This window comes from Tachyglossus aculeatus, chromosome 19, assembly GCF_015852505.1.
Source record: "Tachyglossus aculeatus isolate mTacAcu1 chromosome 19, mTacAcu1.pri, whole genome shotgun sequence".
In the NCBI taxonomy this organism is placed as follows: Eukaryota; Metazoa; Chordata; class Mammalia; order Monotremata; family Tachyglossidae; genus Tachyglossus; species Tachyglossus aculeatus.
Genome location: NC_052084.1, coordinates 7,764,661 through 7,792,638, shown reverse-complemented (window position 1 = coordinate 7,792,638; position 27,978 = coordinate 7,764,661). Strand labels below are relative to the sequence as shown.

The 27,978-nt window shown below is 41.7% G+C and overlaps 1 protein-coding gene across 1 annotated transcript; it reads left to right on the top strand.

Moving 5' to 3' along the window:
- Positions 1 to 15: 15 nt before the first annotated feature.
- BROX (BRO1 domain and CAAX motif containing) lies at positions 16 to 27,158 on the top strand. The gene is made up of 13 exons (XM_038761217.1): positions 16 to 234; positions 12,170 to 12,307; positions 14,065 to 14,171; positions 14,583 to 14,679; positions 16,054 to 16,149; positions 16,335 to 16,407; positions 16,571 to 16,676; positions 17,153 to 17,242; positions 17,888 to 17,973; positions 19,783 to 19,864; positions 21,957 to 22,107; positions 23,595 to 23,754; positions 24,920 to 27,158. The coding sequence occupies exons 2-13, from the start codon at positions 12,207 to 12,209 to the stop codon at positions 25,004 to 25,006; spliced, it is 1,236 nt and encodes a 411-aa protein (XP_038617145.1). The 5' UTR covers positions 16 to 234; positions 12,170 to 12,206; the 3' UTR covers positions 25,007 to 27,158.
- Positions 27,159 to 27,978: the final 820 nt, after the last annotated feature.

Here is a 27,978-nt window from a genome sequence, read left to right as displayed (position 1 = left end):
CTCGCCGGCCCACCGGCGGCCATTGTTAGCGCGCCCTCCCGTCTTGTCCCATCCTATCCCATCCCATCTCATCCCATCCCATCCCATCCCATCTCATCCCATCCCCTTGAGGCGACCGGACAAGAGCGAGGTGGGAGCGCACCGCTGTGAAAGGAAAGGCTTCGATCCCGGTTTTCCCAATTTCCACCCAGGGATCCCTGCACCGGGTTGCTGCCCAACTCCCTGAGAGGGCCGGTGAGTGGGGCCCTCTACTATTCTGTTGATTTATCTTGTTAATGAGGTCTCTAGATCTTTAATTCTCTTTGTTTCAACGATTTTGACACCCGTCTGCGTGTGTTGTTTTGTCGTCTGTCATTCATATTTATTGAGCGCTTACTGTGTGCAGGGCGCTGTACTAAGCGCTTGGGAAGCAAGTTGGCACCATATAGACGGTCCCTACCCAACAGTGAGCTCACAGCCTAGAAGGGGGAGACGGACAACAGAACAAAACACATTAACAAAATAAAATAAATAGAATAAGTATGTACAAGTAAAATAAATAGAGTGATAAATCTGTACAAACTTATATCCAGGTGCTGTGGGGAGGGATGGGGAGGGGGAGAGGAAGGAGGGCGCTCAGTGTGGGAAGGCCTCCTGGAGGAGGTGAGCTCTCAGTAGGGCTTTGAAGGGAGGAAGAACTGATGAACTCTCAATGACTCCACTCATGTCCTGTATATATGGTTGTACATATTTATTACTCCATTTATTTATTTATTTTACTTGTACATATCTTTCCTATTTATTTTATTTTGTTGGTATGTTTCGTTTTGTTCTCTGTCTCCCCCTTTTAGACCGTGAGCCCACTGTTGGGTAGGGACTGTCTCTATGTGTTGCCAATTTGTACTTCCCAAGCGCTTAGTACAGTGCTCTGCACATAGTAAGCGCTCAATAAATACGATTGATGATGATGATGATGTCCTCAGATGACCCATGAATAACAACAACAATAATAATAATAATGGCATTTATTAAGCACTTCCTATGTGCAAAGCACTGTTCTAAGCACTGGGGAGGTTACAGAGTGATCACCCCCGTCTAGACTGTGAGCCCCTTGTTGCGTAGGGACCGTCTGTGTTGCCGCCTTGGACTTCCCAAGCGCACACAATAATTGCTCAATAAATATGAATGAATGATGATGATGGCATTTATTAAGCGCTTACTATGTGCAGAGCACTGTTCTAAGCACTGGAGAGGTCACAAAGGTGATCAGGTTGTCCCACGGGGGGCTCACACTCTTAATCCCCATTTTACAGATGAGGTCACTGAGGCACGGAGAAGTGAAGTGACTTTGCCCAAAGTCACACAGCTGACAATTGGCAGGGCCGGGATTTGAACCCATGACCTCTAAATGTGAATGAATGATGATGATGGCATTTATTAAGCGCTTACTATGTGCAAAGCACTGTTCTAAGCACTGGAGAGGTTACAAAGGTGATCAGGTTGTCCCACGCGGGGCTCACAGTCTTAATCCCCATTTTACAGATGAGGTCACTGAGGCACGGTGAAGTGACTTTGCCCAAAGTCACACAGCTGACAATTGGCAGGGCCGGGATTTGAACCCATGACCTCTGACTCCAAAGCCCATGCTCTTTTACACTGAGCCACGCTGCTTCTCTGAGTGAATGGGGCTCGAGGGGCTGAGGCTGGTTTTTTTTTTTTTTTGGATGGCATTTGTTAAGCGCTTACTATGTGCAGAGCGCTGTTCTGAGCGCTGTGGGGGAAACAAGGTGATCAAGTTGTCCCCCGTGGGGCTCACAGTCTTAATCCTCATTTTACAGATGAGGGAACTGAGGCTCAGAGAAGCTGAGTGACTTGCCCAAGGTCACACAGCAGACATTCGGCGGAGTCGGGATTCGAACCCATGACCTCTGACTCCAGAGCCTGTGCTCTTCCTTTTAGACTGTGAGCCCACTGTTGGGTGGGGGCTGTCTCTATATGTTGCCAACTTGTACTTCCCAAGCGCTTAGTACAGTGCTCTGCACACAGTAAGCGCTCAATAAATACGATTGATCGATTGATTGATTTCCACTGAGCCATGCTGTCTTTTGTTCCCGCACTTGTCCTCGTTTTGAGTCCCACGTCCCGAGGGACCCAGACCTCATTCCTAATGATAATGAGGGTATGTGTTAAGCGCTTACTATGTGCGAAGCAAATAATAATGTGTTGAGCGCTTACTACGCGCAAGGCACCGTACTAAGCAGCGGGGTAGATACGAGGAAATTAGGTTGGACACAGTCCCTGTCCCACTTTCATTTATTCAATCATTCACTCAATCAATCGTATTGAGCGCTTACTGTATGCAGAGCAGTGTACTAAGCGCTTGGGAAGTACAAGGTGGCAACATATAGAGACAGTCCCAACCTAATAGTGGGCTCACACTCATTCATTCAATCGTATTTATTGAGCACTTACTATGTGCAGAGCAGTGTACTAAACGCTTGGGAAGTACAAGGTGGCAAAATATAGAGTCCCTACCAAGCAGTGGGCTCACACTCATTCATTCAATCGTATTTATTGAGCCCTTACTGTGTGCAGAGCACTGTACTAAGCGCTTGGGAAGTACAAGTTGGCAACATACAGAGCCGCTCCCTACCCAACAACGGGCTCACAGTCTAGAAGGGGGAGACAGACAACAAAACATATTAAATAAATAGAATAGTAAACGTAAACGGAAGGTCTCAACCGAGGAGTACTAGAATGGAAGGTTTCTTTTCTTCTTTTTTAAATTGTACTTGTTAAACGCTTACTGTGTGCAGAGCACTGTACTAAGCTCTTGGGAAGTACAAGTTGGCAACATCAACTTGTACTTCCCAAGCGCTTAGTACAGTGCTCTGCACACAGTAAGCGCTCAATAAATACGATTGAATGAATGAATATAGAGACTGACCCTACTCAACAACGGGCTCACAGTCGGGAAAGGGGAAATTAATGGAATTAAACAGGGGGCTCGCCGTCATCCCACCCGTCTCCCTATGCGGGTGTTGTCTAGAACTCCCGCCCCCACACATACACCCCCATCCATTTCTTCAAAACCAAGCGCTTAGCACAGTGCTCTGCACACAGTAAGCGCTCAGTAAATTTGATTGAAGCGTGGCGTAGTGGAAATCAATCAATCGTATTTATTGAGCGCTTACTGTGTGCAGAACACTGTACTAAGCGCTTGGGAAGTACAAGTTGGCAACATACAGAGACAGTCCCTACCCAACAGTGGGCTGACAGTCTAAAAGGGGGAGACGGAGAACGAAACCGAACATACTAACAAAATAAAATAAATATTTTTTTATTTTAAGAGCACGGGCTTTGGAGTCAGAGGTCATGGGTTCAAATCCCGGCTCTGCCAACTGTCAGCTGTGTGACTTTGGGCCAGTCACTTCACTTCTCTGGGCCTCAGTTACCTCGTCTGCAATGCCCTCCCTTTGCCCACCCGCCAAGCTAGCTCTCTTCCTCCCTTCAAGGCCCTACTGAGAGCTCACCTCCTCCGGGAGGCCTTCCCAGACTGAGCCCCTTTCTTCCTCTCCCCCTCGTCCCCCTCTCCATCCCCCCATCTTACCTCCTTCCCTTCCCCACAGCACTTGTATATATGTTTGTACATATTTATTACTCTATTTATTTTACCTCTACATATCTATTCAATTTATTTTATTTTGTTAGTATGTTTGGTTTTGTTCTCTGTCTCCCCCTTTTAGACTGTGAGCCCACTGTTGGGTAGGGACCGTCTCTATAGGTTGCCAACTTGGACTTCCCAAGCGCTTAGTACAGTGCTCTGCACACAGTAAGCGCTCAATCAATACGATTGATTGATTGATTGATCGTCTGTAAAATGGGGAATAAAACTGTGAGCCCCCCCACCATGGGACAACCTGATCACCTTGTAACCTCCCCAGTGCTTAGAACAGTGTTTTGCAAATAGTAAGCGCTTAACAAATACTACTATTATTAATTATTATTATTATTATTATTATTATTATTATTATTGACGGGACAGGCAAACCCCTCGATGGGCCCCGCCTGGCAGCGAGCGATGCTCTCGGCCTATCCCAGCCTGGCCTCGGGGGCGGTCGATGTTATCGACTTTCGATGAGAATGGCTGCCCCCTCCCACCTTGGGTCCTGCGGAAGGGGGAGGGAGCGCGTGGGCCTCCACCCTGGTCGCGCAGGCGCGCGGTGGCCGGAAGTGGCTGCTGGAGGCAACCGGAAGTGGCTGCTGGAGGCAACCGGAAGTGGCTGCTGGAGGCAACCGGAAGTGGCTGCTGAGGTGAGGGGCCTCAGGTAGGTCCCCTCAGGGACCAGGCCAGGGGGGATTCGACGCCCCCTCAGGAAGAGGGAAAGCCCACCGAGGGCCGGGTGCGGTGAGAAGAAGCGTGGCTCAGTGGAAAGAGCCCAGGCTTTGGAGTCAATCAATCGTATTTATTGAGCCCTTACTGTGTGCAGAGCACTGTACTAAGCGCTTGGGAAGTCCAAGTTGGCAACATCTAGAGACAGTCCCTACCCAACAGTGGGCTCACAGTCTAAAAGGGGGAGACAGAGAACATAAACCAAACAGACTAACAAAATAAAATAAATAGGATAGATATGGACAAGTAAAATAAATAGAGTCAGAGGTCAGGGGTTCAAATCCCGGCCCTGCCACTTGTCAGCCGTGTGACTTTGGGCAAGTCACTTCACTTCCCTGGGCCTCAGTTACCTCATCTGTAAAATGGGGATTGACTGGGAGCCCTCCATGGGGCAACCTGATCGCCTTGTAACATACCCAGCGTTTAGAACAATAATCAATCAATCGTATTTATTGAGCGCTTACTGTGTGCGGAGCACTGTATTAAGCGCTTGGGAAGTACAAGTTGGCAACATCTAGAGACGGTCCCTACCCAGCAGTGGGCTCACAGTCTGAAAAGGGGAGACAGAGAACAAAACCAGACTAACAAAATAAAATAAATAGGACAGATATGTACAAGTAAAATAAATAAGTAAATAAATAGAGTCAGAGGTCAGGGGTTCAAATCCCGGCCCTGCCACTTGTCAGCCGTGTGACTTTGGGCAAGTCACTTCACTTCCCTGGGCCTCAGTTACCTCATCTGTAAAATGGGGATTAAGACTGTGAGCCCTCCATGGGACAAGCTGATCGCCTTGTAACCTACCCAGCGTTTAGAACAGTGCTTTGCACATAATAAGCACTTAATAATCAATCAATCGCATTTATTGAGCGCTTACTGTATGCAGAGCACTGTACTAAGCGCTTGGGAAGTACAAGTTGGCAACATATAAAGACGGTCCCTACCCAACAGTGGGCTCACAGTCTAAAAGGGGGAGACAGAGAACAAAACCAGACTAACAAAATAAAATAAATAGAATAGATATGTACAAGTAAAATAAATAAATAAATAGCGCTTGGGAAGTACAAGTTGGCAACATATAGAGACGGTCCCTACCCAACAGTGGGCTCACAGTCTCAAAGGGGGAGACAGAGAACAAAACCAAACAGACTAACGAAATAAAATAAATAGAATAGATATGTACAAGTAAAATAAATAAATAAATAGAGTCAGAGGTCAGGGGTTCAAATCCCGGCCCTGCCACTTGTCAGCCGTGTGACTTTGGGCAAGTCACTGCACTTCCCTGGGCCTCAGTTGCCTCATCTGTAAAATGGGGATTAAGACTGGGAGCCCCCCATGGGACAACCTGATCTCCTTGTAACCTACCCAGCGTTTAGAACAGTGCACATAGTAAGCACTTAATAAATGTCATTATTATTATTAGGGTGCAGAGAAGCAGCGTGGCTTAATGGAAGGAGCCCGGGCTTGGGAGTCAGAGGTCATGGGTTCTAATCCTGGCCTCACCTGTTGTCAACTGGGTGACTTTGGGCAAGTCAATTCATTTCTCTGTGCCTGTTACCTCATCTGTAAAATAGGGATGAAGCCTGTGAGCACGTGGGACAACCTGATCATCGTGTAATAATAATCATAATAGTGGCATTTGTTAAGCACTTACTGTGTGCAAAGCACTGTTCTAAGCACTGGGGGGATACAAGGTGATCAGGTTGGCCCACGGGGAGCTCACAGTCTTAATCCCCATTTTGCAGAGCGCTTGTACTTCCCAAGCACCTCTTGTACTTGCCAAGCACTTAGTACAGTGCTCTGCACACAGTAAGCGCTCAATATATATGATTGAATGAATGAATGAATGCAGGTGAGGTCACTGAGGCTCAGAGAAGTTAAGTGGCTTGCCCAAGGTCACACGGTAGACATGTGGCGGAGTCGGAATTAGAACCCATGACCTCTGACTCCCAAACTTGTGTTCTTTCCATTGAGCCATGCTGCTACTCTCCCCAGCGCTTAGAACAGTGCTTTGCGCATAATAAACACTTAACAAATGCCATTATTATTACTATTATTATTATTGTTATTATTAGAGTCTGGGTAGGGCAACTAAGATTAAGCCCCCCCCCACTTTTCCTTTGCTCTACCCCCCCCTCCACCCTACACCACTTGTACTTGTCGCATGGTAAACCCTTAACAAATACCATCATTATTATTCTATGCATGTATTTATAATTATAATTCCATTTATTTGTATTAATATAATATCTATAATTCTGTTTATAATGATGCTACTGATGCCTGTTTACTCATTTTGATGTGTGTCTCCCCCCCACCCCCCTTCTAGACTGTGAGTCCTTGTGGGCAGGAATGGTCTCTATTGAGCAGCAGCATGGCAAGAGCCGGGGCTTGGGGGTCAGAGGTCATGGGTTCTAATCCCAGCTTTGCCACTTGTCTGCTGTGTGACCTTGGGCAAGCCACTTCACTTCTCTGTGCCTCAGTTACTTCATCTGTACAATGGGGATGAAGACTGTGAGCCCCAAGTGGGACAATCTAATGACCTTGTATTTACCCCAGCGCTTAGAACAGTGCTTGGCACATAGTAAGCACTTAACAAATACCATAATAATAATTATTATTATTATTTGTTGCTGAATTGTACTTCCTAAGTGCTTAGTACGGTGCTCTTCACACAGTAAGCGCTCAATAAATAAGAATGAATGAATGACCCACGGAGATGAGCACCTACAAATTAAACAAATGTATTTATTGAGCACTTACTGTATGCAGAGCACTGTACTACTAGTAATAATAGTGGTAATGGCAATAAGTGCTTGGGAGAGTACAGTATAACAGAGTTGGGAGGCACATGCCCTGCCCAAAAGGAGCTTATAGTCTAGAGAGGGAGATGGACATTACTTAGTACAGTGCTGTGCGCACAGTAAGCACTCAATAAATACGATTGAATGAACGAATAAATAACTAATACCAAATTCATGAGTGCTGTGGGGGTGAGGTTAGATTGTGAGCTCATTGTGAGCAGGGATTGTCACTCTTATTGCTGTATTGTACTTTCCCAAGCGCTTAGTACAGTGCTGTGCCCACAGTAAGCGCTTAATACGATTGAGTGAATGAATGAATGAATAAAGAGTGCACATCCAAGTTCAAGGGCAGCACAGAAGGGAGTGGAAGAAGAAGAAATGAGGGCCTAGTCTCCTGTTTGAAAAGCATCTCCCTTCCTCCCCATCGGGAGACTCTGACCGTCTCCTGTCCCTTGTCCCCATCTGAAAAGTCCCTGTGGTTCCTTGGAAGGCTTTGGGCCACTTTGGGAGGCTGCCCATTTGCCCCACCAGTTGGCATTGGTAGGGAATTTGCAGATATTTTTCTCTTCCGTCCCTGCCACCTCAGGCGGGAGAGCCCGCGGTATGTATCTTTTTAGAGGGATAGTTATTTGTGAGAAGTGGAACTCCATCCAAATAGGAAGCAGTTCTCACAACTTCTTATTTCCCAGAATTGCCCGTTAGGCTTGGTCAAGCAAGTGTGTTTAGAGAATCACTAGAATGATTTTATTGTCTGCATGATGGTTAAATATGGCATGAGGAGAAAGGCATACTATTCACAAGTTGCAAAATAAGGTTTTCCAAAATGGTTAATGTTGGCAGAACAGCACTTCCATCCTGTTTTTAGGGGATATTTTTCAAAGTATTGATTGGACTGACAATTATGTTAATAATGCTTCTATTCAAAGGCAAGATTGTTTTGTAGGTTGACATCAATTCCTTGAGTTTGTTCTAGGAAGTAAATCCCAATTCATTAAATGTTTCAAATTTCTAGAAACTGGTCTTATCTTCAAGTCAAATACACTGTACTCTCATCTTAAGTATTGTCCACCACTTCCAAACATTTTTTCTTTATGTACTGCCATATTAAGTACCTAAGAGAGAAAAAGTTTTGAAGGACTGTGCATTACGTTTTTTCAAGGGCAATGATACATTTTTTTTGAAAGATAGTAGATTAACTCCAGTGAACGAATCTTTTTAGTTAAACTTAGAAAAACGAAAGATCTGACAGTAATATTATTCCATTTGTTACGTTAAGACCAAGGATGCAGGTAGGTAAAATTATTGTTCACATATATGATGTCTGAAAATCAAAAGTAAGTGGCTAGAAACGAACTAAAATGAAAGCATAGTTTATTCTAGACTGTGAGTCCGCTGTTGGGTAGGGACCGTCTCTATATGTTGACAACTTGTACTTCCCAAGCGCTTAGTACAGTGCTCTGCACACAGCGCTCAATAAATATGATTGAATGAATGAATATTGATGTTCATTAATAGTAATAATAACGATGGCATTTATTAAGCGCTTACTATATGCAAAGCACTGTTCTAAGTGCTGGGGAGGTTAAAAGGTGATCAGGTTGTCCCCCGAGGGGCTCACAGTCTTAATCCCCATTTTACAGATGAGGGAACTGAGGCCCAGAGAAATTAAGTGACTTGCCCAAAATCACACAGCTGACAATTGGTGGAGCCAGGATTTGAACCCATGACTTCTGACTCCAAAGCCTGTACTTTTTCCACTGAGCCACGCTGCTTCTCTGAGCCATGCTGCTTCTTAGTTTTCCTTTGCTTTTTTTTTTTTTTCTGAAATCTGGCTTCAATCTTTCAATCATTCCTGTTAATTGTTGTCTTTCTAAATGTTGCTTAAAGGGTGCTACTCATACCATTAGTAGTATTAGTAAAAACAAGTAAAAAAAACTATGCTGGCTAAACATTTTATTGTAAGTTAAAATGAAGTAAACATGTGAATGAGTCATGAACTCAAAATTTTTTCTGTTCACTACTTCCTGGAATCAAGCATTTCCTCCTGCCTTCAAGACATCTCTCCTTGGATGCCCTGATGTCACTTCAAACTTAACCTGTCCAAAACAGAACTCCTTATCTTCCCACCCAAACCCTGTCCTCCCCGTGACTTTTCCATCACTGCAGACGGCACCATCATCCTTCTTGTCTCACAAATCCGGAACCTTGGCGTTATCCTTGACTCTCTCTCTCATTCAACATGTACATTGAACACATAAATCCTGTCCGTTTAACCTTCATAACATTGCTAAAATCTTCTCTTTCCTCTCCATCCAAGCTGCTTTCACATTAATCCAATCATTTTTCCACCCCGCCTTGATTAAAAGGCAGCCTCCTTCACTGCCTCCTGTCTCTCCCCACTTCACTCTGCGGCCCAGACCATTTTTCTACAAAAATGTTCAGGCCATGTTTCCCCACTCCTCACAAACCTCTAGTGGTTGCCCATTCACCTCCACGTCAAACAGAAACTCCTTGCCGTCGACTTAAAAACACTCAATCACCTTACTCCCTCCTACCTCACCTCACTACCTTATTTATTAATTTTTAATAATTTAATTTAATAATAATTTAATGTATTATTAAACAAAATTTATTTATTTTACTTGTACCTATCTATTCTATTTATTTTATTTTATTAGTATGTTTGGTTTTGTTCTCTGTCTCCCCCTTCTAGACTGTGAGCCCACTGTTGGGTAGGGACTGTCTCTGTATGTTGCCAGTTTGTACTTCCCAAGCGCTTAATACAGTGCTCTGCACACAGTAAGCACTCAATAAATACGATTGATTGACTACTCTGCTACTAAAACCCAGCCTGCACACTTCACTCCTCTAATGCCAATCTACTCATCGTATCTCGGTCTCGTCTATCTCAGCACCGACCACTCACCCACATCCTGCCTCCCTCTTCGTATCCAACAGACAATTACTCTCCCCACCTTCAAAGTCTTATTGAAGGCGCATCTCTTCCAAGAGGCCTTCCCTGACTAAGCCCTCATTTCCTCTTTTCTCACTCCCTTCTGCATCTCCCAGACTTGCTTCCTTTATTCACCACCCCTGCCCCCAGCTCCACTGCACTTGCATACATATCTGCATTTTATTTATATTAAAGTCTGTCTCCCTCTAGACTGTAAACTCGTTATGGGCAGGGAATGTGTCCGTTACATTGTTGTGGTGTACTCTCACAAGTGCTTATTACAGTGCTCTGCACACAGTAATTGCTCAATAAATATAATTCATTTAATCGGATATCGCTCAGTAAATATAATTGATCTCATCTGATTTTATTATACATCTCTTAACTGGGCCGTTTGTATGATAATTTTCTGCACTACCAACTGGGCTTTGGATGAGGCAACAATTAACACTTACTCTTAAATTTAAAACAGAGGTCAAGGTTCACTTACCCGTTTTTCACCGTTTTATCAATTTCCAAGTCAGAAACTTTGGCTAAAATTTGCAGAAAAGAGCTTTAATGGTGGAAATTTTTTGGTGGTTGGAAACCCAAGTAATGTTTGGGTAATCAAATTGTCATAGCATAAGTGTTATTATTAGCAATATTGGATGCCAGTAATGGGCTACATTGGACTCAGTGAGGATTGATCTCTCCTCAGGGACCTTAAAATTTAATCAGAAAGGGCTAGATGTCTCACCATTTTCCCTGCCTTAGTGCAACTGCTTCCGTGTAACTGTTCGCTGCAGCCTTAGGTACTTCTTTGTATGCAGAGTCTGTTGGAGACATTTGGCTCCCCAGTCAACTCTCTGGGCTGTTGGGACCCAGGAGAAGCTTTTGATTCGAAGGGTGGGTTAAGGAGTGGGACTACGGCTTTTGGACTCAGTGAGTGGGTTAAGGAGTGGGATTAGTTAAAAGTGTGTAGCTCTTCCTAAACTACCTCCAACCCTGTTGGAGGTACCTCCAACCACCTCTTCTTAAACTACCCTCCAACCCCTCTAAAAAAAAACCCAGTGAACTCAGAGAGTTCCAGGTATCTGTGTTCCCTCTTTAGTCTTCGGGCAGTAAGAGGGTCAGTGTTCTTGCTCATTTCCATTTTGATTATTTTCTTCTGTGAGATAAGTGTGAGGTCTCCTGAATTAAACCAGGAGGCACAGGTTCTTTGATTGGGGACTGGGGCTTTGGAAGAGGATCTTTCAGCTGCCTTCATTTGCTTTTCAGCTATGGGGTCCTTGACATTTAATCAATCATTCAGTCGTATTTATTAAGTGCTGACTAAGATTGTACCCATGAGGCTTTGGTTCCAGAGGCCTGCAAGTACAAAGTGGCCAATTTGTCAATAAATAAGCAGTGTCCTGCTTATATAGGGAGGGACGGGGTCCGTGAAAGCCCAGCCACTTAAAATTGGCAACTCAGAGGCAGTGTGGTCTAGGGGATAGAGCATGGGCCCAGGAGTCAGAAAGACCTGGGTTTTAATCCCAGCTCTGCCACTTGTCTGCTGTGTAACCTTGGGCAAGTTATTTAACTTCTCTGGGCCTCAGTTACTTCATCTGTAAAAGGGGGATTAAGACTGAGCCCCATGTGGGACAGGGACTGTGTCTAACCCGATTAACTTGTACTTACCCCAATGTTTAGTACAGTGCCTGGCCCATAGTAAGCACTTAACAAATACCATTAAAAAAAAACCCCGGAACTCCAGGCTTGGTTCCCTTGCTTCTATAATCAGGTTTGCCCATATGGCCAACTCTTCATTCAGAACTTCCCTGGAGACTCCAGGGGGTACGGGAAACTACCAGCAACTGCTTCAGCCACGTGCTCGGTGCTGTGTGGGCTTTTGACTCTAAACTGACGAAACCGAGAGATCATAGAAATGGAGAAAACAATAATGTAGATTTTTCGGGATCGTTTTCCTTTGGAGAAATAAAATGTATTTCAAGATTCACCATTTTTTAGAAAATGTTTGAACCGGACTCTTCCTAGCTCTCATTTGCTCCCTCTTTTTTGAAGTTCTTAAAATAGGTTTGAAGAAAACGAGTGGGGGAAAATGACCCACTGGTTTCATCGGAACCCATTGAAGGCCACTGCACCGGTCTCATTTAACTATTATGGAGTAGCTTCGAGCCCTGCTGCTGCAAAGATTTGCAAGTAAGTTTCCATAGGGATATACGTTGGCGGGTGCTTTGTATGCATTTAATAGAATGTGGTAAAAGTGTTTGGTTATTGGAGTGAAAATTGTTTTATGTACCTTGGATAATAAGATTTCGTTATTTTAGATATTTTAAGTAAAAAAATTACATATTACTTTGAGTTCTCCTCTTGGAAAATCATTACTGTGGCTACGTCCCAGTCTTAAGTATAAGCAGTGCGACTAAAAGTGCTATCATTGAAAGAAATGGTACTTATTTAATGTCTCCTTTGTAAATATGCTATATTCCCCTTTCTGGAGAATGTTTTACAAAAATGAATTTCACAAATACTTTTAATTTAGTAGCCAGCTAAAAAACTTAAAGTCTGCTGTAAATTTCTAAAGTCCCAACATTAGAATGCAAAGCTTCTTTGTCAAATAAACTTCTTTAAATGGAAAGTGACTATTTTAGCACATAGTTTAATATTTGCAGTTATATCTTGAGGAATTTAATTTCTATTTCTGGGAAGCAGCATGGTATAGTGGATAGTGCATGGGCCTGGGAGCCAGAAGGTCATGGGTTCTAATCCCGGCTCCGCCACTTGTCTGCTGTGGCAAGTCACCTCACTGGGCCTCAGTTACCTCATATGTAAAATGGGGATTGAGACTGTGAGCCCCATGTGGGACAGGGACTGTGTCCATCCTGGTTTGCTTGTATCCACCCCAGCGCTTAGTGCAGTGCCTGGCATATAGTAAGCGTTTAACAAATACCCCAATTCATTCAATTCATTCATTCAATCGTATTTATTGAGCACTTACTGTGTGCAGAGCACTGTACTAAGCACTTGGGAAGTACAAGTTGGCAACATACAGAGATGGTCCCTACCCAACAGCGGGCTTACAGTCTAGAAGGGGGAGACAGACAACAAAACAAAACATATTAACAAAATAAAATAAATAGAATAGTAAATATGTACAAGTAAAATAGAGTAATAAATATGTACAAACATATATGCAGGTGCTGTGGGGAGGGGAAGGAGGTGGGGCGGGGGGATGGGGAGGGAGAGAAGGGGGAGAGGAAGGAGGGGGCTCAGTGTGGGAAGGCTTCCTGGAGGAGGTGAGCTTTCAGTAGGGCTTTGAAGGGAGGAAGAGAGCTAGCTTGGCAGATGTGCAGAGGGAGGGCATTCCAGGCCAGGGGGAGGACGTGGGCCGGGGGTCGACAGCGGGACAGGCGAGAATGAGGCACGGTGAGAAGGTTAGCGGCAGAGGAGCAGAGGGTGCGGGCTGGGCTGGAGAAGGAGAGAAGGGAGGTGAGGTAGGAGGGGGCGAGGGGATGGATGGCCTTGAAGCTGAGAGTGATGCGTAGGTTGGTTGGTAGCCACTGGAGATTTTTGAGGAGGGGAGTAACATGCCCAGAGCATTTCAGCACAAAGATGATCCGGGCAGCAGCGTGATTCCTTTGTTCTGTTACAGAAAATATTTATAATTATGCTTTTAATTAAGTGCTTCCTTTGTACCAAAGCACTGTGCTAAGCGCTGGGATAGATTCAGATCATCAGTTTAGACACAGTCCGTGAGCCACATGAGAATCCCGGTGTACGAGATGGGGAGATAGCATGTTTGGATCATGTGACAAACAAAGCAGCTCTCCCTTTTCCACTGAACAAGTCAGTGTACTGAAATTTTAAAACATGCTTAGTGACCCTTTTACCATAGACTTCATTTTTCAACAGTTATTCAGTGCTTCTCATTATTATTATTTCTTTTCCTTTTTAAGTGATCTCCGATCATCTAGGACACGGCTGCTTGAACTTTTTGTTGATTCAACCTGTAATCCAGAAATGATGAAGAATGCAACAGATTCATATTTTTCACTTTTACAAGGTGAGCTGCTTTCACTTTTCTGATCTGTGAAGAATCGTTTTTCCATCTGGTAAAGGTTAATGTTTCAGTAACCTTTTTGCTGAAATGCAAGAATAAGAATTCCTAAAATTCCAGCAATCCAAATCTTTTACTCTTTTAAAATCAATTCTGCAGTTTACTTGGAAAATTTGGTGGGGTGTAGAGTGAGGTCTCAGATATAATCTTGACGCTTAATATGTGTTTGATGTAAATTGCAAATGGGTGAAATTGTGCCTCAGATTTTGTGGAATTTAGCACCTGAAGATGCTGCTTATCCCCTTATGTGTGCTCTCTAAAATTTAACTTGTATTTGTTTAACTTTAAATTGGTTCAGAATATGCATAGTAATATGGATAAATATTTGCACATAAATAAGGATTGCTTCCTTTCTAGGCTTCATAAATTTATTGGATGAGTCTACCCAAGAAAGCAAGTTAAGATACATTCAAAATTTTAAGTGGACTGACACATTACAAGGACATGTTCCAAGGTATGAAGTCTTATACGTGTCCTTTTACTTTGCGCACATACTTTACTCTAATTCTATTAGTGAATTAGATGGAGGATGCCAAAAGAAAGTTTCCCATCAAGGTAGAACATGATATGCTCCTGAAAGTAGTTGTTGCTGGTGCCAGACAAGGTAGACAGGCTATTGCACAAGTTTTCCTCATCGCGGGGTTCTTCAAGAACTTAACCCCCACACGTTAAAATTTTACTTTTAGGAGTCACTCAAAAATTATTTTTTGGTTTCTCTCAACTCCTCTTTTGCTTTCCCTTTGTAATGGAAGTTTTTCTGATTTGTCCTGTTGTATTTTCTCGTGATTATACATGAAAATGTTTTGTTTACTTTGAACTTGATTGTACGTGTTACACTTTGCTACAGCGTTTTTGTTTTTCTGTTTTGCTTTGTGGTTTGTTTTTTAACACGCCATCCTTGCTGGGTGGATTTCTCTTGTGTAATTGAGGTCTTCCCTATAAAGGTCACCTAGTATAGATGTCTTTGTTTTCTGTTTGTTTCTTTTCTCATTTGTTTTTAGGTGGCCGTAATTTCCGTAGGTTGGGACTTATACTTCTTTTATGGTCTTGCTCCTCAGGATTGGCTACATGATCTGTGGCATCCTCTCTTTCTCCCTCCTTTCCTTGTTTCTTTTTTTTTTCCTCTCTTTTTCTTTTAAAAGTTTCTCTTACCTTGTGTTTCTTCTCTCTCTCTTGTTTTTTGCCACTGTTTTCCTGTCCTCTACTTTCATAATTGCAGATGAGCCATGCATGTACAATGATGCATGTACAATGATTGTGAGACTAGTTGGGAATCATAGGTACTGATGGGAATTCCAAAAGGCAATGTCTGACTCTTTGACTAAATTTTAAGCTCCTTGAGGGCAGGGATTGTGTCTACTAATGTGTTGTCCTCTCCCAAGCACTTATTCTGCACGTTGTAGGCGCTCAGTAAATAGTACTGACTGACACCAGTGTGAGATTGTGAGAATTATTTATTAAGGTTTCAGGGGAGTGATAAGTATATAATATTGCAAAGGATTACTTCATATCAGTCAGCAGCATTTTTCATGGTGAAAAAAGTTTAATCTCACAGAGAATGAGATTACTTAATTTCAGAGTCACTGATATTATTTGCACCATCAAATTTTAACCATGGATATTCTTAGCTAAGTACACTTGAAGAATTGTGAGTTCAGGTTCTGTGGTGTACCATGTTGGTAAACTTGTTTGTTACGATGAACAGTGACATTCAGGGTAGAATCCAGTGTCTTAAAGTATGATTGGGATGAGGACCAGGCTTGGATTAGATTGTCTGTTCAAAATAAATCTTCAGTAATTTTGCTAATCAACATGTTTTTATTTTTAGTGCCCAGCAAGATGCTGTTTTTGAATTGATTTCCATGGGTTTTAATGTAGCATTATGGTATACCAAATATGCATCACGATTGGCTGGAAAAGAAAAGTAAGTATAATGTGGTGAAGTTTGTGTTTAAAGTAAAATGCCAGTGCCACTCCTGCACTTCCAAGTCTCCTAAGCACTTGGGTACACATCAAATAACCTATAATTATAGATCATTATGGTTATTGAGCATGCAGTTACCTGTGTCACTATAAAGAATGTTTCCTAATTTAGTTATTGTCTTTCAGCATAACAGAAGATGAAGCAAAAGAAGTTCATAGAAGCCTGAAAACTGCAGCTGGAATTTTTAAACATTTAAAGGTCTGAAAATATATTGGTTTCCATAAATATTAGATTTCAAATAGATGAGCAATTTGGAAATAATCTTTACAATTGGTCCTCTGACTCCTAGGCTGGGGCTCTATCCACTAGGCCACACTGTTTGTCACACCTTCTAACACCTGATTCTTTTGGTCTCGCTCAGGAAAACCAGATCCCCAAACTCATTACACCTGCAGAAAAGGGAAGGGATTTAGAGGCTCGACTGATAGATGCCTACATTATCCAGTGCCAAGCTGAAGCTCAAGAAGGTATCACTATTGCAAAAGTTTCATGGTACTTAATTTCCTTAGTAGTCTGAAGATAGTTAGTGCCAAACCACCAGTTCAAGGATAGCCATAATTAATCTGATTGATTTCTTAGCACTAGTTTTGCCCTCATTAAGAGTCCAAAGAACAGAACATTTTCCGGTGTGTTGTTTCACAGGAATAATCAGTACATAGCAGGGGATTTTTTTTTTAAGAAAATTAGCTAGATCATTTCAGTGTAAATTCACAGTTTTAAGGAAAGTGCACCTGCTTAGCATTCCTCATCAATGTGTGCATTTTCCGTGATTTAAACATTTGAAATTTCAGCTATTCCTTGGCAAATTTTTAAAACTATAGGAAACAGTGATCGATGAAAGAGCATTTCTCCTTTTACCATAGTAATTGTGGCCAGAAGGAATTCTGGGAAAGACTGTAGTTATGAAAATTGATCTTATTCCTCTTTTTTTTTTTAATCATAGTAACAATTGCTCGAGCAATAGAACTGAAGCACAATTCTGGCCTAATTGCTGCATTAGCCTACGAAACCGCAAATTTCTATCAAAGAGCTGGTAAGTTAGTGATTCCTTTGTTTTATATATCGCTTCACCCCTAGATATCTTTAGCCTTTTCCTCCATCTTCCCCTGGCCGATTAGAGGCTTTGGGCAAATTACTCTCAGTAACTTAATGTGCCCATCTGTAAAATGGTAGTAATCATGCCCACCCCAAATTTACTTTTTTTCATTAACCTGATGAAAACTAAAATCTTAGTGCAGAAAATGGTATTCTTCGAAGAGGGTGACTTTTTATATGTGCTAGCTGTTTGCATTTAATGTTGTTATTAATGACGGGGGATCAAAAAGAAGGAATTAAATTCTTATCCAAGAGTGAATTTATAATAGAAAAATCCAGCATGGAGGACTGGATTGGTATGATCAAGATTAGCCATAATTTGTTTCATGTTTTAAAATAGATTCTGTTATTAGCCTAAGTGCATGAGCACCAGTGTTACTGTACAAAATAGATTCGACATGCCTCTTGACTGTTTCACCATCTAAGTCATGGCAACAAGGGACTCAAGTCAAAGTTCATCTTGTCACTTAAACTGATAAACCTAATAGATGATGTTCCATTTTGAACTCATAAAATCTCATATCCCAGGTAATCTTTTGGATTAATGAAAAAAGTTATTTTTGGCTTTTTGATGTAATTTTAGATCACACTTTATCTAGTTTGGAGCCTACATACACTGCTAAATGGAGGAAATACCTTCACTTGAAGATGTGTTTCTACACTGCATATGTGAGTATTCAATTTTACAATTGTACACTCAAACTGTCTTTCCATACTGGTCAACATAAAGTAAAGAAGTGTGGAAATAATTGTGGTATTTGTTAAGCGCTTACTGTGTGTCAAGTACCAGAGAAGCAGCGTGGCTCAGTGGAAAGAGCACGGGCTTTGGAGTCAGAGGTCATGAGTTCATATCCCTGCTCCGCCACTTGTCAGCTGTGTGACTTTGGGCAAGTCACTTAACTTCTTTGTGCCTCAGGTACCTCATCTGTAAAATGGGGATTAAGACTGTGAGCCCCCTGTGGGACAACCTGATCACCTTGTAACCTCTCCAGCACTTAGAACAGTGCTTTGCACGTAGTAAGCGCTTAATAAAAGCCATTGTTATTATTGTTATTATTACCATACTAAGTGCTGGGGTAGTTACAAGATAATCACATACATGGGGCTCGCAATGTAAGTAGGAGAGAGCACAGGTATTGAACCCCCATTTTTCAGATGAGGGAATGGAGGCGCAGAAAAATTAAGTGACATGTCCAAGGCCACACAGCAGACAATGGTCAGAGCTGGGATCAGAACCCGGGTCCTCTGACTCTTAGGCCCATGCTGTGTCCACTAGGCCATACTGCTTCTCTTCTGGAAATCAATCAATCAATCAATCGTATTTATTGAGCACTTACTGTGTGCAGAGCACTGTACTAAGCACTTGGGAAGTACAAGTTGGCAACATATACAGTCCCTACCCAACAGTGGGCTCAGAGCTAGAAGGGACTCTGATAGGTTACTAGGCACGGCCCTTTGCCTCCATCAGGTCTTCATCTGAGTAGTAAAAGTAACAGTATTGATTGAGTACTTATATGCCGAGCACTGTACTAAGCGCTGGGCTGAATACAAAATAACTCAATTCAGACACGGTCCTTATCACACAGAGCCTTCCAGTGTCAGTGTGGAAGGACAGACAGTTAGGCAAGAGAAATAAATCATATGTAAGGGGTAGACAATAGGAGCACTTAGAAAACAAGAATCAGAAGCAAAGGGAATAGAAAGATAAATGGAAAACTAAACAGCCCTGAGAGGGGCAGTCCTTGTGATCGGTGCTGTGTGGAAAATATTTAAAACACGATGGCTCACTAAATCTCCAGGTCAGTAGTCAGGAGTCATCATCATCATCATCAATCGTATTTGTTGAGCGCTTACTATGTGCAGAGCACTGTACTAAGCGCTTGGGAAGTACAAATTGGCAACATCTAGAGACAGTCCCTACCCAACAGTGGGCTCACAGTCTAAAAGTCAGTAGTGTGGCCCTTCGGCTGTCCCATTGTGGCTGATGACAGGGCAGCCAGGGCCCTTCTGCTCTAGAATCCTGCAGTTTTGTAACGGAAGGCGCAGCCCTGGTTGTTCACAGATTCAGAGCCGCAGGGCCGAAGCTTTCGATAGAAGCACTCGCAGTCACTGGGGGAGAGTGACTCTAGGTTCATTGTAACACAAGCTGCAACAGAGCAGCCTGAGAGTCTTTCAGTCCATTCCTAGCAGTGTCCGCACCTCTTGGATCTCCTCTCACATTGAATGCTTGCTTTTAGAGATTTCAGCTATTTGAACTCAAGGCCTGGTCATGGGATATTTTCAGTTTGGGGAGTTGAACCAGTGCGGGGGAAAAGCCTTCTGTAAAGAGCATTCAGGGGAAGATCTCAGAATTCCACATAATAGACAAAAGCATTTATTCATCTGTCACAAGTGGAGTGATGACGAAGATAAAGTAGAAATGCCATTTATTGAACATCCTCTGGACAAAACATAAAATAGTGTTTCTTCCCCTCCTAGGCATACTGCTATCATGGTCAGACTTTATTGGCAAGTGATAAGTGTGGTGAAGCGATCAGGTCCCTTCAGGAATCCGAAAAGTGTAAGTATGCTTGCCAAAACATTGCCATCTGAGGCAACTTTTGGCTTCAAAAGAAAGATTAAAATGTATATTCTGTCATGTGTGATCTTTGAAAAAAGGTAATGCAACCCTGAAACAGTGAGTTTGTCACAAAATCTGAGTTCATATTTCAGTTTTTATTATGAACTAATGTATACTCTTCCTAGCACTCATAATAATAATGATAATTGTGGTATTTAAGCACTTAATATGTATCAAGCACTGTAATAATAATGATGGCATTTGTTACTATGTGCCAAGCACTGTTCTTAATGCTGAAAACACTGGAGTAGAGACAAGATAAGCAGGTCCCACATGGGGCTCTCAGTGTAAGTAGAAGGGAGAACAGGTATTGAATCCCCATTTTGCAGATGAGGGAACTGAGGCATGGAGAAATGAAGTGACTTGCCCAGGGTCATACAGCAGACACATGGCAGAACTGGGATTAGAATCCCACTTTTCTGATTCCTAGGCCCATGCTGTTTCCACCAGGCCATGCTGCTTCTCTATGTATACTCATGTATATATGTCTGCTCAATTTATTAGTTTTTGACTGCTCAAATTAGAAATATCTGTATGCTTGTCTCCCCCAAACAAGGAGTTTTGTAAACTCCTTGAGGCCAGGGAACATGTTAGTTATTCTATGTTTCCCCAAGCATCCAGTACAGTGCTCTGCACCAAGTGGCACTTAGTAAATGCTATTACTATTAGTAGTGCTATTTCTATTACCACAATGCCAGTAAGACTTTGTTTACTAACAGTGCTTTTCAGTCTTTTTTCATTAATAATATTTAATCAGCAAGGTTTGGCAATGTCAAAATCTTGTTTGATTTTTCCTGCATTACCTTGCAATTTTGTCACCCATATTATAGCAGTTTTAAGTCTTAATTCAAAATGAATATAAAGGGCCGAATTTCTGAAAGTTAATAAATATTAGTAAAATAACTGTGCTTCATTTAGAGCATGTGGCCTTTTAAAAAGGAAATAGAGCTGTTCCCAAAATTCAGTCTGGGTGCTTAGGGAAGGGATTTTAAATTGCTTAATGCACTTTTGAAGTCACACACATGCTTGGAAATCATTTTGGAACTCAATGACTGGGAAAGATTTTAGTTGCCGAGAATTTTCACCTGCTGATTCTATATAGTCCACCTCCCAAATAGCCAGTAAGGCAAAAGAGACCTTGGTTCGTCTCCTCTTGCACAGTCGGGGCAGCAGTAGAGACCTGCAGGACATGGAGGACAGCAGAAAGGCTTCCCTTGGTCTCCGACCCACCGTGGGCTGGACAGTAGCAATGAGAAGCAGTTCTGTTCCTGCTACCCCCATTGATGGTGGTAATGGTTTACGCTGAGGTTTCAGCGAAAAGACTCGCCTAGCACCTGGTACAGTGATGGGACTTCTGTGAGCACTTGAAAAACATCTGTTGATACTGATGTTGACTCATTTAGCAGACCAGTACATCACCTGAAAGCCAGGAAAGGATTGGTTTATTTTACCTTGGCCTTAAAGCAGTTTTTGTTAAAGGAGTAGCATGCTAAATAACGTGTGTCCTTGGAACTGCTCTAAGCTGTTTACTGTATGTTACCTCATTAGTCCTCATAGCATTGTTTGAGCTGTACAGGGACAGGGATGAAGACTGAGTAGGGATGTGATTTAAAGTTTACAAAAACATTAAGGCTGTGTAGAGGGTGAACACAGAATTGTTGTTCAGTAAATCCAAAAGCGTAGGCCTAGGATCCTAAGTCTGATTCAGTTTGGTCCTTCTTGTGTTCTTACTGCAAAGAGTACAGATGGAAGGAAACAAATGAGTGTTGAGGGATAAATGTATTCTTCTTATTTGGGTAGATGAGGCCGAAGAGAGAGGATTCGCATCATGCCCTGAAGGTCCGTAAACTTGAGTTCAGGCAGACATAGGAAGGAAGGAAATTCCAGAGACTCTGATTTTGCTAAGTTATTATGAATAGTCTTTTAGAGAGCATTTTTGTTGAGATTTAAAATACTGAAGTTTAAGAGGAAGGGTTACGTATGGAGTAACTAATTGTTATTCTAAAAACTCGCTTGTTCCTTTCCTGGGCAGTTTACATCAAAGCCGAAGCACTTTGTAAAGAATACGGAGAAACCAAAGGGCCTGGAACCACAGCCAAACCTTCAGGTCACCTGTTCTTTAAGAAACTCGGAAGCCTGGTGAAGAACACCCTTGAAAAATGTCAGCGAGAAAATGGATTTATGTGAGTGTCCAGACACATTAACTTGTTTAGAGTTTCTTTCTCAACCCTAAGTTTTTCAGTATATACAAAAATGGATGGGACTGCTGTTTCCCTCATTCTGCTCGTTGTGAGCAGGGAGTGTTGGTATTTATTGTTATATTGTACTCTCCCAAGCACTTAGTACAGTGCTCCACACACAGTAAGGACTCGGTAAATATGAGTGAATGAATGAATGCTCCAGCACACATTGTGCAAGCCTCGAAAATCCCAGCTAAGGAGTACAGTAGAGAAGGGGCTGAGAATCCTGTTCTCATCTGGTTAGTTATTGTTTTGCTGCTTCTCATAAAGGCAAGAAACGTGGAGAACCCAGACAGTAAAGGAAGAGCAACAGGAGCGAGTAGGAATAGAAATTAGCTAAGTAGTATCATCATGTCAGAGGCAGTGAGTGCTCCCAAGTAGGTGTTTGGGAGGACTTGCCCCGAGGAATGTGTATGGTGGACGTGGCAAGGAGGAGAAATATGTACATTTATGTCATTGACAGGAGCGGTCGTTCAGGAGGTGCCCTTTGACCCCATCGTCCTAGTCTCTGCCAAAGCCATTTTATCCTTCTGGTTGTGCTTTGCTTTTGACTGATTTGTAGTTTTAATATACCTTTTTTGTCTCTTCCATTTTTTCCTCTAAAATGGAGCCAAGTTTTAATTTTTCAGGTCTTTTGAAAACCACTCATTTTATCCTACTCTAGATAGCTAACCATTTTTTTTGTCCCTTATCTACGTGGCTCTTCATTTTGAGTACCTGCTGTTTTTCGCCTACTGACCTACTTTCTCTTTCACATCCCAAGGAAAACCCCCTTCATTTCCCAAAAGAAAAACCCAAAAGTTATCCCAAGATTTTAGGTTGACCAATGGTTCAATTTCGATTTAAGATTTTAATAAAACCCATGGATCACTCTCACTGACTCCCATCCTGATATTTCCCAGTTTGAGTCTTTAACTGGCTTCCCTTTGGATTTTTCCTTACTGAAAAATGAGGACCATTTTACCCACTCCATCCCTGGAGTTGTGTGAGGCTTAATTACAGACTTTTAAAGTGCAGCTGCTCATCGACTAGGAATCATCTGGCCTTTATCTGGCCTTGATTGTTTTATTCCATTTTTTTCACTTGCAGTCTTATTTTAAAAAGTTACAAGAGTGTTCCAATTCAGCAGGCTCAGGAAGTGCTAAGAATTCACTTAAAAGGAGTAGAATACCCAGGGGGAGGAGAAATGTATTCAAAAACAGTGAACAGTTTATTTTGATTTAAATGTCTAACCCATTTGCTGTGGCACCTGAAGGTCAAATCTCAGCAACCTTCATCCCTTTACCAAATATTGTTTCTGATCCTCTTGACTCATCTCTTTAAAACAATTGAATTTTTAAGTTGATGTGCAAAAATGAAGAGGAGAAACTTGTGCCCATTAGAAAAGAGAGGTAAGGTATAGAAATTGATGGTTAAATTTTCTTTTGCAGTTACTTTCAGAAGGTCCCAGCAGAGGCTCCTCAGCTGGAACTCAAAGCTAACTATGGACTTGTAGAACCTGTACCTTTCGAATTTCCGCCTGTAAATGCACACTGGACTCCAGAAACACTAGCTGCTTTCGATCTCACCAAAAGACCAAAGGATGATAGTGTATGAAATTGAATTTTTCTTATATTTTATTTCTTCTTTAATTGTACTTTTTCAGATGTAGGATTAGCAGCTTGGGGTTAACATTTAAATCACTCTCTAGTATTCTCCAGGAAAATGCATCCATGAGGGCAGTGAGTGTTCAAGTAGTTATTTTGTGGTTATTTTCAATATTTTACCAATTAGATGAGTACTGCAGTTACTGGTACATCCTTTCCCTCCCCCATATAAAGTAAAAAACTGCTTCTGTGCCTTATTATTTTTGATCCTTAAGCATATTCTGTACTAAGTCTTTGCTTCCAGTGTCTCTTTGGGTGGTTAGCGGCCTCCCAACTTTAAAGTCAAAGCTAAGTAACTTTAAAGTAAAAAATCAGTGCAGTGTTTTTGCTGCTCCATAGCCATGTTCAACCTCTCTCTCCATCATGGTGCAAAATGCCCCTTACCATTGACCTAGAAGTGGGATTATCACAGGGTCGACCAGGAGTGCACCCCACTTTAATCTCTCTTTTCCTAGAAACTGCCGGTACTGTACTTCAAAACATCCAGCACCCCAGGCCTCGTTCCCCAAACTTGTGGTGTTTGCACTTTACTTTTGGAGCTTCCTATATACAGGTTGCAATACACCTTGGGCCTACGACTTCTGGGAGGCTCTTCTGCCATTGTATTCACCAGCCTCAAAGAGGGAACTCTATCCCAGGGTCCACAGGGGAATTGAAGAGGTTGAATGTACCTAACGTTTTCTTGATCTGAGGCTTAAAACTGGGAAGTGCAGACTTAAACTTCTTCCAAGAGGTTTGTCGAAAATGCTATTTAAGACTAATAAAGTGCAGAATCTCTTTGGCTTTGCATCCACCGATTCATCCCCCCAGGAAGAGTGGGAATGGCAGTCAAGGTGAGATCAGGCAGCACCAACATTTAACAGTTTTGCTTTTTAAATACTTCCTAAGTAGAATAGATATTTAATATTCTGACTCTCCCATGATCATTTTGGTCTATCATCTCTTTTTATGGGTTATTGTGGAATTGACTGCTCCATCTTTGGAGAACATAAATAAAATAAGCTAAAACACCAATTAAACGTTAGAAAGATGTAGGCTGATTATGCTCTGAGAAACTGTCGTCTCTGAACCCCGAGTCAGTTTTAACTGCCCTTGTTCTTTGCCTTTAGGCCAAGCCCAAACCAGAAGAAGAAGTGAAACCTGTGAAAGAACCAGATATCAAACATCAAAAGGACAGTGGGTGCCACATCTCCTAAATCACTTGAAACACTTTTAATTCTTTCAACATGTGATTTGGAAACTCTGGGGCTTTAATTCCTAGCTCTTTTTCAAATTCCTCTGGAGACGAAAGAATCCTTCACTAATAATAGGAGTCTTTTTCAGACTGTTAATAAGAAGTGGGAAAATTTGGGATCTCTTTAGAAAAGGAAAAAAAAAAACTTGTCTTACTCTTTTTCTTGATTTTAATCAGAATAATAGAGGAGGATTTAATGCCTTTATTGCGCCTCTAGGGCTTTTTGTTTGTTTCAGATCTTATTGTTCTAGGTTTCAGGTTAATATATCTTTTTTTAAAAAATAGTAATTCACAGATTTTATAGTTGGGTTTCTCAATGCCACCATTTTCCAGGGCTCTCTCCAAAGCTCTCTTGTGAATTCATGTGTAAACTCTTAATTTGGTCATTGTTGGCACCCAGATTTGAGAACTGAACAATGTTTAACTCAGAATCTCGATCAACTATTGACCAAAAAACCAGGGAGCTATCCTTTTCTTCTATTCTGTGATTTAGGTTTGTTGCACTCCATGCCCCAATGGGAACAGGATTGACAAGGACAAGAGAGTGTAAGTGGCGCTTCACAAACCACTAGTATGATATTCCTCTGGGCAGGGTCTCAATATTGACGTTTCAGGACTGAGGCTCATCCAGTAATCCTGAGTGGAGACTCCATCAGTTTAAGCTATGTCTGCTTCAAAGTTGTGTTTTCATGCCAAGATTTTCAAGTCCTCTTAAATTCTAATCATCAGATGAACCATAGTATTACCTCCCTAATGCACTCCTACTTTGGACAGCTGCTAAGAATCAGCTGTCTGATTTTCTGTGTAAATTACTATGTTATCACCACCCTTTGTGTTGCAGTTGTCACGTAAAATTCTTCAGCTTTAGGATTTGTGTTTTTTGGACTGACCATCTTGCAGATATTTTGCCAAATTTAACGGCCTTTTTTTCTGAAATCCAAATTTGACAGTCGTCTTATATATTTCTCATTCTTGGAAAAAGTCATTTGCTTGACTGAAATGTAGTAAAGTCATTTATTAAATATTAATCACACAGGTGTCATTGACATTAACAATCAAGCATAGCACTAAAATTGACTACTCTCCGCATACCTACCTTTCTTTGCAGTGCTGAACAAAATTCAGCCGAACTATTAAATATGTTTTGTCATCTCCTGTCTGAATTATAGGTTTGAATATATCCATAGTTTTATGTAGCCTATCTTTGTTGAGATTAGGGAACTAATAAGCAGGGCAAACTTCAAAAGTGATGGACTATAGCTAGAATATTCCCATATAGAAAGTAGTCTTGACATATTTTTAACAAAAGTGAAGAGAGTGCATGAAGATATTCTTAAAAGATAGCTACATATGTTTTTAGTGTTCGCTGCAAAAAGCATATAGTATTTTTAAATGTCAGAATATTTGTAATGTCACATTTATTTCTGCTTTGTCATTTCTGTAGAGAATTATCTTTTATTAAGCAACACACATAATGTCATGCTTACCAGAGCTTTGATTTTTATTTCATAATGACTATTCATACTTATAAGCTAGTAATAAAAAACAAAATCATGATTCCTCCTAGAAAATTATTTAAAAGTTGTATACATTTTAATTTTGTCCTGTGTTCCATGCTGTAAATTTTGTGAAATCAGTGTAATTATTTAACTCCTTATTCTTTCTAGAAAATTATTCAAAAGTCTACATTTTAATATTATTATGTTCAGTGCTGAAGATTTCATGACTATACATTTAACTCCTATTTAATATTCTAATATATTTAATGCCCATTTCTGCCCTAGAATATTGTTTAGTTAGCTTCCAGCTTCCGGTGCAGGTAGCATTTGGCCTGGTCTGGACCTAAAATTATTATTTAGCTTATCTGTTACGATGCAATAGCCTGTGCATATGATAAGCAAGAAAATATATCACTGTCTGTACAACAGTGTGCAGAAAACTTTGCACTTTACAAAGTTAATGTTGTGTTTTTCCAGTGCTATGTAAAAGTGACTATAAATATTCCTTCCTTTTTGTTCTGAGAGCAGTAGGATACTAGTAGGTTTTAGTAGGAAATACTTGATTTACTTTATTTTCACTGTTTATGCATAAAATAAACTGATAGTGTCACTTTTGATAAGCTTTTTAATTGCTTCTTCATATGAAGAGGATTTGGTTTCTCAGTCGGAGCCTACTGAACTCTTGGAAGCAGAGACAGAAAACTATTTTGTAGTGCAACAGAGTGTGTCATCTCCTGATCTGCACACACACAAACACACACTCACACACACACACACTCACACACACAAACACACAAACACTGCCCTCCTTCCCCCCCCCCCCCCTTGGTTTCTCACCCATGCCCAGCCCCACAGCACTTTTAACATTTGTCTCCTCCTCTAGCTGAAGTAAACTCCTTGGGGTCAGAGATCTTTTCAACCAACTTGTAGTCTCCCAAGTGCTCAGTATAGTGTTCTGCATGCAATAAGTGTTCAATAAATATCAAGCAATCAATCAATCGTATTTATTGAGCGCTTACTGTGTGCAGAGCACTGTACTAAGCGCTTGGGAAGTACAAGTTGGCAACATATGTTGGTATTTGTTAAGCACTTACTATGTGCAAAGCACTGATCTAAGCGCTGGGGTAGATACAAGGGAATCAGGTTGTCCCACGAGGGGCTCCCAGTCTTCATCCCCATTTTACAGATGAGGGAACTGAGGCCCAGAGAAGTGACTTGCCCAAAGTCACACAGCTGACAAGTGGCGGAGCTGGGATTTGAACCCACGACCTCTGACTACAAAGCCCGGGCTCTTTCCACCGAGCCACGCTGCTTCTCTGAGCGTGGCTTAGAGAATCAACCGTTATAGAATCAACCATTTGATTCTGTAAATTCCATCCCACATAATTAGAATTCTCTGGACACACACGCAGAACATTGTAGTAATGCCATATGG

Coding starts and splice junctions, on each gene's coding strand:
- BROX (XM_038761217.1), top strand. CDS start 12,207: ATGACCCACTGGTTTCATCGGAACCCATTGAAGGCCACTGCACCGGTC. Junction 16,408..16,570: donor GAATTTTTAAACATTTAAAG/GTCTGAAAATAT, acceptor GGTCTCGCTCAG/GAAAACCAGATCCCCAAACT. Junction 16,677..17,152: donor CCAAGCTGAAGCTCAAGAAG/GTATCACTATTG, acceptor TTTTAATCATAG/TAACAATTGCTCGAGCAATA.